The sequence below is a fragment of the Nicotiana attenuata genome, unplaced genomic scaffold (genome assembly GCF_001879085.1).
Source record: "Nicotiana attenuata strain UT unplaced genomic scaffold, NIATTr2, whole genome shotgun sequence".
Lineage (NCBI taxonomy): Eukaryota > Viridiplantae > Streptophyta > Magnoliopsida > Solanales > Solanaceae > Nicotiana > Nicotiana attenuata.
The window spans coordinates 347,716-362,576 of record NW_017670885.1 but is presented as its reverse complement, the minus strand read 5'-3'; the positions used below and the strand labels follow the sequence as shown (position 1 = coordinate 362,576).

Genomic DNA, 14,861 nt, shown 5'->3' with positions numbered 1-14,861 from the left:
TCATCGGAGGTGGTTAGAGCTGTTTAAGGACTATGATATCACTATTCTATACCAGCTAAGAAGGCCAATGTGGTGGCCGATGCCTTAAGTCGCATGGAGGAGAGTTTGGGTAGCTTAGCATATCTACCAGCAACAGAGAGGCCATTAGCATTGGATGTTCAGGCCTTGGCCAACTAGTTTGTTAGATTGGATGTCTCTGAGCCGAGTCTAGTTTTGGCTTGTGTGATTTCTCAGTCTTCTCTTTATGATCGTATTAAGGAGCGTTAGTATGATGATCCCCATCTGCTTGTCCTTAAGGACACGGTTCAACACGGTGATGCTAAGGAGGTCAGTGTTGGAGATGACAGTGCATTGAGGATGCAGGGCAAGCTATGTGTGCCCAATGTAGATGATTTGTGTGAGTTGATTCTCTAGGAGGCTCACAGTTCGCGGTACTCCATTTATCCAGGTGTCGCGAAGATGTATCAGGACTTGAGGCAGAATTATTGGTGGAGGAGAATGAAGAAGGACACAGTAGAGTATGTAGATCGATGCCTAAATTATCAGCAGGTGAAGTATGAGCATCAGCTACCAGGTGGATTGCTTCAGAAGCTAGAGATTCCGGACTGAAAATGGGAGCAGATCACTATGGATTTTGTTGTTGGGATCCAACAGACTCAGAGGAAGTTCGATGCAGTTTGGGTGATTATGGATAGGTTGACCAAGTCATATCATTTCATTCCAGTGATGACTACTTACTCTTTTGAGTAGCTGGCTCGAGTTTATATCTGCGAGATTGTCAGGCTTCATGGCATGCCAGTATCCATCATCTCTGACCGGGGTACGCAGTTTACACCGCAGTTCTGGAGGGTCGTACAACATGAGTTAGGTAGTCGGGTTGAGTTGAGATCATCATTTCACCCTTAGACGGACGGACATTCCGAGCGCACTATACAGATACTGGAGGATACGCTCCGTGTATGCGTGATGGAGTTTGGGGGTTCTTGGGATCAGTTCTTGCCACTTGCGGAGTTTGCCTACAACAACAGTTACCAGTCGAGCATTCAGATGGCCCCGTATGAGGCTTTGTATGGTAGACGGTGTCGGTCTCCAGTGGGTTGGTTTGAGCCGGGCGAGGCTAGACTATTGGGTACAAACTTAGTTCAAGATGCTTTAGAAAAGGTTAAAGTGATTCAGGATCGACTTTCATACAGCCCAATCCCGACAGAAGATTTATGCGGATCGGAAGGTTCACGATGTTGCTTTCATGGTTGGGACATGGAGATTTCTTACACAGTTTGGCATAACAACTTTCATTTGAACTTGACTTGAAGTAACAACATTTTAATACATGACTCATACTTTGAACATACTCCCGAAGAACAACATAATATTATAAGAATATTTGGAACACATTTGGAATATACACACACACACACACACACACACACACACCTTTCGACACCAAGCTTATTGGGAATAGCTAATTTATAATGAACAACTTAGAACTTACAAGGACATCGCGGGATTTGATTCTAAGAGAGAAGTTTAGCCAACATACCTTGCCTTGAGCTTCCTTAAATTACTACAATGTTCGAAAATCTTAGCCACTTCGATCTATTTGGAAATATAGCAAAATTGAACACAAATTAGGAAGGAGTTCATGGTTCCAGCTCATTTGAGCAATTTATCAAACACTAGGTGGGCATTATGATTTCAAGGTCCTCCTATGGCGAATTCCTTCATCCCACTACCCAAAGTCTACCCAATTAAGCTCAACAATCTTCCCACAAACCTTGATAGTACATGCATGCATAATGAACAACCCCCACACCCAAGAATTACTTTTCTCATTACCTATTTTTAGTTAAATCCCAAAATTGAGGACTAGGGAATAGAATCTTACCTCTAGGATGAAGACCTAGTGAGTTTTCCTTAATATCCTCCAAGCCTTGAGAAAGAATTGATGAAAAATTAGTTTAGGAACCCCCTCTCACTCTAGATCACTTCCTCACTCTTAAAATATCAGTTTTTTACCTTACAAATGACCATTAACGTCTATATATCGAAATAGGGCCGGGTTATAAAAACCAGAAAATGGACCCCCCAAACAAAGCTCTGCGGTCGCAGAGTGGACAGCAGAATGGATATGCGATCCGCAAAATGGGCTGCAGAAGTAATGTCAAGAACTGGGTTGTTCGGGTCAAGTCTGCGGCAGGTCTACGGTACGCAGACTAGTTCTGCGATCGCATAATGTGTCGCATGACTCCCCTCTGAAAATATTTATGCTGGGTCTGCGATGGATTGGGCGGCTCGCAAAAGCATTATGCGGTCGCATATTGGACCGCAAAATGACCCTCCAAAATTGGCCACTTTTCTGTTGCACTCAGCAGCCAATATGCGGCCCGCAGAGTGATTCTGCAGTCGCATAGTGGACTGCAAAAATGCTTTATTCTGCCAAAATTTTTTTTCAACTCCCCAACGCATTGTTCAATCGAAAAAAGTTTGTACCGCGACGAGCAAGCTTGCCGCGAAGAATCTCTACAATCATCAACACATAAGTCCGCCTTGGCATCACGAAACCCCGAGTTTTGAGGTGAAATTTTTTGGGGACTTACAGAATTATTGTGATTATTGCCACGTAGGCTTATGTCACATTTATTTTGGTATTTACATTTAACTCTATTTTAAAATATCATGTTTCACTGGTTTAACTGTTGTAAGTAATCGGCTTATCTAGTCTTAGAGACTAGGTGCCATCACGATTAAGGCGGGGTTTTGGGTCGTGAAAATCAAGGTGGTCAAAATAGGTAAAGTATGGTTTAGACTCAAAACTATGACATCAGCTGATATAAGTTACATGTAAATATCAAGTGAGTAGCAACGATATGCCTTTTGAACTCGAGAATACCGAAGGAAGACATACTTGAGAACACGAGGAGCTAACTTATCTTTCCCAGGAGCGAATTTATGAACGAAACGTATGCTCCCAAAAAATACTGAATGCGGAATCTGATTTTGGATGGAAGATGAAGGCATCTGGTTAATCAAATAACAAGTCCCAAATAATGCAGTACAACATGAGACTCAATGAGAACTGTACGATCAGTCTTACTGAGGTGCCTATTCTTTCTCTATGTAACCCCATTTTGCTGGGGGGTATATAGACATGACGTCTAATGAATAATTCTCTGAGAAGTCATAAACTGCTGAAATTGAGAGGATAAGTATTTTAAGGCATTATCACTGTGAAAGATGCGAATAGAAATACTAAATTGATTTTTTAGTTCATCACAAAAACTCTAGAATATAGAAAATAACTAAGAACGATCTTTCATTAGGAAAATCCAAGAATATCTTGAGCAATCATCAATGAAATTGACAAAATAATGATATCCTAAGGTTGAACTAACTCAACCTGGGGGGGTCTGACTAGCACCCGGTGTCGTACCGGCGGGAGCAAACCACTCTGTAACTCATGATCGTTCGACGAATACTAGAACATACATAGGCCGACTTGGATGAACTCATTCTTTCTGTAACTATCCTGGGCCAACATGGCCATCACTCGTAATGTGTAACTGTAAGTGGGAAAATGCTATATCAGCGAGCCATCGAACTCAAAACATGAATACACACGGGCTGTTAAGGCCTCTGACATGCTATACATAATGAACATGTGTCTACAAAGCCTCTAAGAGTCTGATGTCGAAACATGGTCGGGGCATGGCCCCAGCCTACCCATAAGTCTGTAGCAAAACTCTGACACGATGACTTATAGACTCGGCTGCACTCCGAATGAAGTGGAGTCTTACCGATCCTTCGCTGAATGTTAACTTCGTCTACTATGAAGGCTCGTCAAACTGATTACCTACACCTGTAGGCATGAATGTAGCGTCCACAACAAAAAGGACGTCAGTACGAATAATGTACCGAGTATGTAAGGCAGAACTGAAAATAACAATAATCCAACATCAATGAGAGAGATATAAGAATCAACCTAAACCTCCGAAGTGCCACTAAGGGCCATGATATGCATACTAATTATACTTGTATATTTAATGCCTCGCTTTGGGACTCTTATCCATATCGTAACATGACTGCCCAACTGAACAATGGTAACTGCCCCACCGGCCCCAGCTCGGTCATAAATATATGTGTGCCCAACCAGTGGCAAATAATAATACATAACTGCCCAACCGGTGGTAACTGACCGACCGGCCGTAGCTTGATGGTAAATGAAGATGCATAATTGCCCAACCGATCGTAACTCGGCAGTAAATGAATATGTATATAATACTACATTATGCACATTAAAATATTTATCATATGCCTCAATATATACTCAGGAACATACTTAGACATGCTTTAGATTACATTGCACCGGAATGAATAACGTACACATACTTACCTACTAAGAGTAGAACCATTTATGGAATAACTTTACGTTTACGTTTCGTTACCTGGATCATGCCAAAAGAAGGAAGGATTAGTCATAACATACATTATCACAATCTGTCCCATAACCACGTTGAACTCGTCTCGTCGTACTTTAATATACAACAACCATAATAATGTTATCGTTAAGCTACGAAAGATGCAACTATCGTACAACGAACGACAAGCTTATTTTATATCAAAACGGGTAGCATCTCCCTTATTTTCTTTATTTTTTCCAAGTCCATAAAAACAACCAGAACACATACAGCCTTCGACTATATATGTTCAGCACCACAACGTACCCAACAACTCAACAACACAAATCAATCTACACAACAATAAGTGCACCAACGTCACCAGCGAAACTACTACTTATCACGACGAGCGACAAACTTGGATTGGAACTAAACCCCAACCCTTTTTCCCATCTCCCCTGTACTTACAACACCATCAATAGGTCCAACATATATATATATATATATATATATATATATTGACATGGCATTCCAACCTTATATCCATCATAAAAGTAATATCAAATAGCCCAACAAGATATAACCACAACATGAACAACTTCTAGGTATTGTGTGGTCCCCTCTTCTCTTAATTATAACATCATCAACATACTCAGCATATTGAAGAGCAAAACAACATTATAACCAAGCTATTCCCCACAATTTCCAGCCATATGAACTCATATATACAACTCCAAAATAGTCCAATAAGAGACAACAACTTTTTATACCTCTTCAAGTTCTATCTTGTAGTTCTTCATCCAATTAACTTAACCAACAAATAGATAAGATTAAGCACAAGCAATAGGGTGTTATACTTACCTTAAATAATTAGAATAAACTCAAACCAAATTTTCCCTTAGCTTACAAGCACCTTTAATGACATCATAACGCCCATTGGGACTCTTTTCTTCACTTAGGCTAATTTTTTAGGTTAGATTTAGGTAAAACCACCATGGATTCGACTTGGAACCTTGGAGAACTTTTAGTGAGGTGTTGAGAGAGTTTGAGAACTGTACTTGGTCGAAAATGACCAAAAATGAGCCTTCAAACCACTTTAAAATGTTCAAGGGTCGTCCACCGCCTAAGTGGGCCCCATAGGGAGTTGCTTGCACAGTCTCGCGAAAATGTGAATATCTTTCTATTCTGATGTCGTATTGACGCATGGTTTAATGAGTTGGAAACTAGACTCGTAGATCTTCTATTTGATGGGTGGATTAGTCTATAAATCTAAGTATATTGGGCGAAAATCTCAGTGACATTAGATCCAAATTTCAATTAAATATATGAACGTAACTTGTGACAACTTTCATCGACTTTTATTTCATAACTCGTTTGACTTCATATCTTAACACACAACTGTCATTAAAATATCTCATAACATCACCTTCTTATCATGTTAAGCACCCAAGTCTCACCCCAAAAGTACGGGTTGTAACATTCCCAACTTGCCGACTTTCAACGAAACTTATTTTCTTCTATTCGTTTAGCTTATAAACCTTCCAACCCTCTTGGTACCTACAGTTAATGATCTTAAATATTTGTAACCTCCAAGGTAACATGATTAACTTACATTATATATTTTCAAAGATGATCTTATTTCCAAGCTTACATCAATTGACTTACGACGTACTTTACGTATTAAAACATATGACGTAACACTATCGTTTTTTGTTTTTTTTTTATTTAAAAAAGAACTTTTCCTACGAAAGATATAGCTTTATCTAGTGTAGCTCATGCATATGCATGGAATATCAACTTCTATTACAGACCTCTTAAAGTTTTTTGCATAGAAATTGAATAGTCAAACACAATCTTTTGCCCTCTCACCTTTTTTTTTTTTGAATAGTTGGTCATTTGAACTTTCACCTTAATGATGAGGATTCTATTCCCCTGCCTTGTAATCTCCTCCCCTATTTCTCCTTCCCCCACCCCTATATATAATTTTAAAAAATTAAAAATTTCTTTTCTAGATAGAGTAGAATCAAGATCTACCATATAAATAAATAAATAAATAAATAAATAAAAATGGTTTTGTAATTGCACAATCTAGGTAGCCCCTAAGCTTAAGCTAGCATCCCGCCCACGCTGATCTGCTTATTTGTCTTTTTCTTTTTCTTTTTTTCTTTATTCTGTACCTTTTATTTTCCGCTTTTGTTTACTTGTGTCAGCAAAATAGTTTTCTCCATATAGTTGCTACTGCTTTTATGTGTTTTATACATGGCAATTGCATAAAACACTTTATGAAAAAGAAAGTGGAAGAACAGCGCGACAGTGCTTAAGACCAACAGGTCAGGTGCTTATTTTACTTTGCATGTTTCATCCTTCAGCCCTTTTTAGTACTACTCTGGAAAGGGTATAAATGCTATATCAAAACTAGTGTAAAACCACTAACCAGTATAAGCTCTGCAAGGGTTTTTTTTAGCCCTGATATCGATTGCCTTAACCGCATTTTCCGATAGTATTCAGTAGCTTTGAAGAGGTAATGCAAGAAATAATCTGCAGTTTTTCTGAGTCAACCACATATAATAGTGGCATATAAATGTAAATTTGAGAGGAGACAATAATAGGAAACAGGGCAAAAAAATGGGGGAGGGAGAAGGACGAGGAGCGGAAGGAGGAGAGGAAACAGAACAGAAAACTACCACCTACAGATATAACCATATATTCACCCATGGTGTCCCAAAATTTTGGCAAAAATGGATATCCTTATTGCGGCACTGCAGAGCTTGCATCTATCTTTGACTGACTGAGATGGCGGCAAGCTTCAATTTGATGGCCTCAAATTCCGCATCCCGTCTCTCGTCATTTGTCAACCAGGACGATAAGCATCGACTGATAAAATCACCGGAACAACTTACAGGAGAAATGCCCCTGCAAACTTTGGGCTTTCCAAAACTCATAATAAGTTGTAAATTCGTTTCTGATGGATTTTCTGCGTAATTCTCCAGAATTTCCCTAATCGCTCTGCACCAGATAGGACGGGCCACCTTCAGGAATTCATGCACAGCCAACATCGGAAGGCTCACACTTCCCACCTCAGACTCCTGCTTCCCCCCTCTTCCATGAAAATCCGAACCCCCAAGCTTCAGCAGATCATAAGCATCTGCTAGGTCGCTGTATGCTGTTCACAGAAACAGGTGAATGGAAATATAATTAAAGGCAGATCAGGCATTTCAAAGATGCAGAGTAACAATTAGTATTGTTTCTCGAAAAGCAGGCATGAGATAAGATATCTCAATGTTTCCCTAAGATTTCGAATAGCGGTCCCAAATTCAGCTTGATTCTATTGCGACTCTTCCATCCATATATCATACAAAAAGTCCAGATACGGCCCACTATAACAACTACTCCCTCTGTTCCAATTTATGTGAACCTGTTTGACTGGGCACGAAGTTCAAGGAAAAATGAAGACTTGTGGAATTTGTGGTCCTAAACAAGTCAAAAAGGGGCCCAGAGTATTTGTGTGGTTATAAAAGCTTCTCATTAAGGGCAGAATCGTAAGTTTAAGCTAAATTGTTTCCAAATTTAGAAAGGATTCATTCTTTTTGGACGGACCAAAAAGGAAATAGGTTCACATAAACTGGAACGGAGGGAGTATGTGGTAGTGGGTACAAACTCGGAATAAATAAATATTTTTCAACTTTTTCACTATATTTATGCTTAAGTCGAGCACCAGCTCCCACATGCTACATGTACCCCGAAATATAATCAAGATGAAGAACACGATAAAACAAGGTGAAGGACGAAACATTCACAAAAGCACTGACTTCTAAATAGGCTGGGAATCTGTCAAAGGTAGTTAGCACAACCATTTACATTAAATAGTTTTGGCATACGACTTCTATGTACCATGAAGATTGGGAGAAACAAGGGCAATGCTTAGCAAACAGAGAAATTGCAAGCATCCTATTTTCTTCGAACAATCAAGAAGAGTCAAAATACAAAACCTGTCATTCCAGAAACTTGCTCGTATCATTGCTAACCTGTCAATACTAGTCCTTCACTAATGATAAAAGCACAAGAATTCATAAAATCAACACATCTGGCTTGATGTCCAACCAATAGAAGAGGGAGGGGAAGGTGAAAAGTTAGAGGATAATTGTTGATATAAGAATTTAACTTGATTTTGCGCTTTCTGCTATAATGCAATTATATTATTACTATGAGTTAATTTTTATGCATTTAGAGGTAACATATTCACAAAAGTCAGTTGAAGTATTAAACACTAGGGCAAAATGTATGGTACCTGCGAGTTTTCCATCACTCCTGTAGGCCTCTATACCATGTAGACCGACTTCTTTCAATCTTCTAACAACAGCTATTGGATCTTTTAATGCCCATGGATGTGCCAAAACTGCCACGCCTCCTGTCTCACGTATAAATTGGACGGTTTCCTCTGCAAGTGGCTCGCTTCCCCTGTACCACAGCCACTCTTCATCAAACTTTTCAATGAAACAAAATAACCTTAGCAATAGATTTAATCTAACCAAAGCTTGATAATTACGTAGCATAAGCAGGTCCTCCGTCATAAAGATATCGGGAAAATGCCTGTCTTAGATTCTCCACATGGCCAGCTTCAACCATAGCACGAGCAACATGCAACCTCCCTGGAGCAACTCCTTCTCCTGCAATTTTTTCTACCTGCTCCCACTTAAGGGGCAACTTCAGTTTGTTAAGTTTTGAAATCATGTTCTCCGCACGGAGGAAACGTCCATCCCGTATACTACTCAGGAACTTCTCTAGTTGATCAAATTTTGCTGGTCCGCAACTGCTGTAATATGCAAGAATGTGCACTGGTTCATCTGATGCAGAGTCCCTCCTGTAATGAAAACCTTTAAAATTCCGCAGTGAAGTGATGACAGGACTGGAAAATCTCCAGGATCAACAGAGTCGTCAAATTTGTAATGGAACACCAAAAACAGAAAATTAAAGAAAGACCTTGTTGTATCATAGAGTACTTTAGAGAGAGAGAGCCAAGAAATAAATTTCACATATTTGCCCTGTTTAAGGTAGAACATTAAACCAAATCAATAGACTAACCCTTGGGAGAACATTGTACTGATTTCAACTCCGGGAATAATCTTAATGCCAAATCTACGAGCTGCTTCCAGTGCTTCGGGGATGCCAGACATAGTATCATGATCTGTCAATGAAAGAACTTTTACCTGTTATTGAACAAGTTGCACTAAATTAGTTGCTCAATATGCAATTAGATGGATCAAAATCAACTAACAGTGAAACCTAACATAGGCAACTAATTGTGAGAAAAAAGAATTTTATAGAAGCAGATTTAGTTTATACAAATAGAAATAGGTGTCAAGGTTTTACTGATCGTTGAACTCTACCCCCCCCCCCCCCCCCCCCCCCGACCAAATGTTGTACAGAACCTCTTCACCTGTGAAAAGATAGCTTCTTAGTTGATCACTTATTCAACAAACTACAGGTCTAATTTCACTTTCTCTAGCTTTTCGAAGAGCATCAAATGCCAAGCCACCTCCCCTAGCCCTGAAAATAGATAATTTAATTCTCCAAACTAGCTTTTCAATAAAAAGTATGATGGATGGGATTCCTGCTGACTTTAAGTCCTTATTTCCTATGCCTGAAAAGTGGAAAGGCAATTGGATAGGAGAAGGTGCAATTCTCTGGTAGGGAAATCGAGATAGAAGAAAGATGCATTTAGGTGAACTGGAACATAGGCACAAGTAACAAACAAATTGGAGGTTTGGGAGTTAAAAATCTCAACCTACAGAAAAAAGGTTTGCTCTAAAGTGGCACTGGAGATTCATGGCTGTTAGCACTCAGTTTTTATGATGACAAAATTAGAATCAGAACTAAGTATGGCAACTTTTTGTAGGAATCTAAAAGGGACTGAGATCGAAGGAAGATCAATTTAACATCAACGGGGGAAGATCAAACAACTACTGGAAGAATATTCTATAAAAGGAAAGAAGATCTGTCAAGAAGCTTCACAAGGAAAACGAGAAATCAAAGGATAATCAAATACCTTTAATTGAAAACCTGAAGATAAGAAGAGCAGATTCTTAGGAGCAAGATTGGCAATGGTCAAACAGAAAAGGAAGAATTAGAAGACAAATAAAGAAAAATATTAGCGAGATGAATGTGCGAAGATAGCAACAACAATCCAGTAAAATCCTACAAGTGGGGTTGGGGAGGGTAGTGTGTGTGTACGCAGACCTTACCCCTATCCCGGAGGAGTAGAGAGGTTGTTTCCGATAGACTCTCGACTCAAGAAGACGGAAAGAGACAGAAGCCAGGAAGATAATATCAGCATCGTATGAGCCAGAAAATAGATGAAAAAGCAATAAGAATAACCATTAATAATTGCACAGTCTATAAAAACGGAAAAATAGTGTGGACACAATATTAACCACTAGCAGTCTAAGACAAAACATTATTAGACTAGCCTCACACCCGGTACGAACTAGAAAAGCGCTCAACTACCTCCTAATCTTCCACCCTAATGTTCGACCTCCACACCTTCCAATCCAAGGCCATGTCCTCGAAAATCTGAACTCGCACCATGTCCTACCTGATCACCTCTCCCCAATACTTCATAGGCGGCGGCGCTCTACCTCTTCTCATACCCGCCACAACCAAACGCTCACACCTCCTAACCGGGGCATAAGCAAGATGACGGAGGCCAACAAAAAACACAAGGAAAGAAGATCAAAGCATTTAAAGCTCCATTTTTGTTCCTGGAAAAGATCACAAGAAATCAGCAATATGATGGAGGCCAGTAGAAGACACAAGGAAAGAAGACCGGAGTATTTAAAGCTCCACCTTTTATTCTTGGAAAAGATCATAATATATCTTTTCCAATGATCAAATCCTTTGGGTTGCTATCTCTGTATCAAGGAAATCAAATCAATCGCTGAAATCAAGGATGAGCATCAACTGCTATATATTCAAAAGAAGACGAAGACTCAAGACATACTTAGTCTGCTTAATTTCCAAGCTCTTTGTTCTGCTCTTAACAAGCATTGTATTTTAGTGAGGATTATTGTGTAATCAAAAGAGAGAAGAGAGATAAAATGATTGGTGAGGCATTGTGTCTAAAGAAACGAGAACTGTAGAATTAAGGTTGGTGTGTATGTAGGAAACACATCAACGAAGTTGTTACAAATTCACCAAGGAGCTTACAGAGAGACCCTCTTGCAACCCAAGAGACTAGATTAGGATCCATATTGAATATGAACTAATATAAAAACATCATTATATCATTTACTTTCCTGCACTTTACATTCAGTATTTATTTAGAAGCCCTGAAAGAAGAAATTGCCATAGTATCCAAAACCGGGAATGGCCTAATGAAAAGATTCAGGAACGCCAAGAAAGGCAGAACAAATTCCATTAAACCAAGAAATTTCAATGAAGAGGAAAGAAATGATGGAAAGTGCTATGAATGTCGAAAGTATGTACATATCAAGGCTGAATGCCCATAACTAAAAAGGAAGACATCCAAAGAATATCAGAAGAGTAGATCAATTGGGTGTTGGAGTGATGAGGACACAACAGATCATGACGAAACCGCAAATATATGCTTTGTGTCCCTTCATGAAAATGATTTCTCTGGATGCTGGACTGATGAAGACATTTCAGATGATGATCATGAAGACTTAGCAGATCACTGCCTTACGGCTAAAGGAAAAACAAGTAAGGTAAGACCCTACAACTGCGACAAATGTAATGAATTACAAGAAATTATAGATTCTGCATTAAAAGATTTTGTAAATGAAATAAAGAGGCCAAAATAGGGAAAAGAAGGATCGGGAACTTAATCTTGAAGTTTGTGAACTCGAAAAAGATAACTTTAAGGAACAAGGTCAGGAATTACTATTGCAAATAAATGGTCTGTATAAATCCACCGGTCACAGTTCAGTTAGGTCAAACCAGCCAATTCAATCTTTTGAGTATACCGGAAAAAGACCTACCAATAACACATATAGACAAAGTAAGTCTACATGCAAATCTGTTACTAATGAACAGTCTGCTCCCTCATATCACTACTATGGCAAGTTTGGACATAAGTACTCAAATTACAGATTTTGTCATAATCAAGGATGGGCATGGAGACCAAAAACTAATGCAGGAACATCAGATCTAACCAAAAAGGACCCAAGTAAACTTGTTACCCGAAAGGAAGTAACTTTTCTATTTTGAAGGAACACCACAAGAAGAACCACAAAAGGAAACAGTATCTTGATAATGCGTGTTCCAGTCATATGACGGATGATAAAAACTTATTTAAATCAGTCAAGAATAGAGATGGAGGTAATGTTGGATTTGGTGATGGCTCAAAAGGGAAAAATCATTGGCATAAAAACAGTTTCATTCAGTAACATGTGCGACATTACTGATGTATATCTTATGGATGGGCTAAACTAAAGGTATATCTTATGGATGGGCTAAACTACAATCTACTAAGTATTAGCCAATTATTCGACTCGAGATATGAAGTAAAATTAAAAAAGACAAGATGTGCCATTGGAGATGAATTAGGTATCACTATATTGCCACGTAAAAAGGTATGGTAACGTCTATACTCTTGATTGCATTAAAAACCTAAATAAACATATTTGTCTAGCATCTATATCTGATTATCTCTGGTTGTGACATAAGAAACTTGGTCATGCTAGTATGCATCTAATTGAAAAATTGTCTAGACATGAATTGGTCATAGGTCTGCCTAAGCCTCATTTCTCTAAGAATCATGTATGTGATGCATGTCAACTTGGTAAGCAAACCACCTCCTTCAAGTCTAAAGATATAGTTATTACTCCTAAGCCCTTACAACTTTTACACATGGATCTCTTTGGTCTTACCAGAACTGCCAGTATAGGAGAAAAAAAGGTACGTATTTGTTACTATAGATGACTATTCTCGCTTGTTACTATAGATGACTATTCTCGCTTTACCTGGTAATATTTTTAGCTCATAAAGATGAAGCACTAAAGAACTTTGAGATCTTCTGCAAGAAAGTACAGAGAGAAAACGGATACTACATTTCTACTATATAGAGTGATCATGGAGGCAAATTTGAACGCAAATCCTTTAAAGTATTCTATGATGAATAAGGATTCACACACAATATTTCAACACCCAGATACTCCCAACAAAACAAAGTAGTGGAGCGCAAAAAATCGAACCCTGCAAGATATGACAAGAACAATGATCACTGAACATTCCCTGCCAAATCACTTTTGGACGGAGGTAGTAAGCACAACATGCCACATTTTGAACAGGTGTCTTATACGAACTATTTTGAAAAGGACTCCATATGAACTATGGAAAGGTAAGAGACCAAATATCAGTTATTTTCATCCCTTTGGATGTAAATGTTTTGTCCACAACAACGATAAGAACAATCTAGAAAGTTTGATCCTAGGAGTGATGAAAGTATATTTCTTGGCTACCCAAACACTAGTAGAGCTTATAGGATTTACAACAAGCCTACTATGTGCGTAGAAGAATTTGTTCATGTCATATTTGATGATATTAATCCTATGATCGAGAAAGATATTGTTGCAGGTGATGAAGACAAACCAAGTATTTCTGCTTAGTTGATGGAATATTTTTTTGGACAATTATTATGTTTTGTGTTGGACTGGTGATTCAGTAACCTTGTTGTAAACTCTAAATTTACATTTTTTGACTGGTTGCTTTTGTCTAGCCAACTGTTCGGTATGTAGTCTGACTTACATATTATCTGCCGTATTTAGTCAACAATATGCTTTATTGTGTGTCTAGTTCCTTTGTATTTTCCTTTTTGTTGATGCCAAAGGTGGAGAATAAACTCAGGGGGAGCACTTAAAGCCGTAGCAGCACTTGAAGCGGTAGCACCGACTCAGGCGGAGTAAGTCAAACTTACTCCATGCTCACTAAGGGAAGTAACAAGTCTTGATCTCAATTTTTTTTAGATTAATCATTTTCTAATTTTTATTGTCATCATCAAAAAGTGGGCAATTGTTAGCACCTAATTTTTATGATGACAAAATTAGAATCAGAACTAAGTATGGCAAATGGTTTTTGCAGGAATAGGAAAGGGACTGAGATCGAAGGACGACCAATTTAACATCAACGGGGGGAAGATCAAAGCAACTATTGGAAGAATAATTATAAAGATGGATAGAAGATCTGTCAAGAAGCTTCACAAGAAAAAATCAAAGGATAATCAAATACCTTTAATTGAAGACCTGAAGATAAGAAGAGCTGATTCTTAGGAGCAAGATTAGCAATAGTCACACATAGAAGGAAGAATTAGAAGATAAATAAGGAAGAATATCAGCGAGATGATCATGCAAAGATAGCATAAGCAAGAAATCAGCAAGATGATGGAGGCCAACAGAAAACACAAGGAAAGAAGACCGAAGCATTTAAAATCCAGCTTTATCCTGGAAAGATCAT

General features: G+C 38.6%; 1 protein-coding gene across 1 annotated transcript in view; it reads right to left on the bottom strand.

The window, feature by feature from the left end:
* Positions 1–6,914: 6,914 nt before the first annotated feature.
* The window catches only part of LOC109244206 (5'-3' exoribonuclease), a 20,624-nt gene continuing 12,677 nt past the window's right edge, over positions 6,915–14,861 (bottom strand). Inside the window, exons 2-5 of the mRNA XM_019411264.1 lie at positions 9,477–9,601; positions 8,941–9,255; positions 8,683–8,852; positions 6,915–7,557 (exon numbers count right to left, since the gene is read on the bottom strand). Of these exons, the coding sequence (XP_019266809.1) occupies positions 7,169–7,557; positions 8,683–8,852; positions 8,941–9,255; positions 9,477–9,601 (999 nt within the window). The 3' untranslated portion in view covers positions 6,915–7,168. The remainder of the gene's footprint in view (positions 7,558–8,682; positions 8,853–8,940; positions 9,256–9,476; positions 9,602–14,861) is intronic.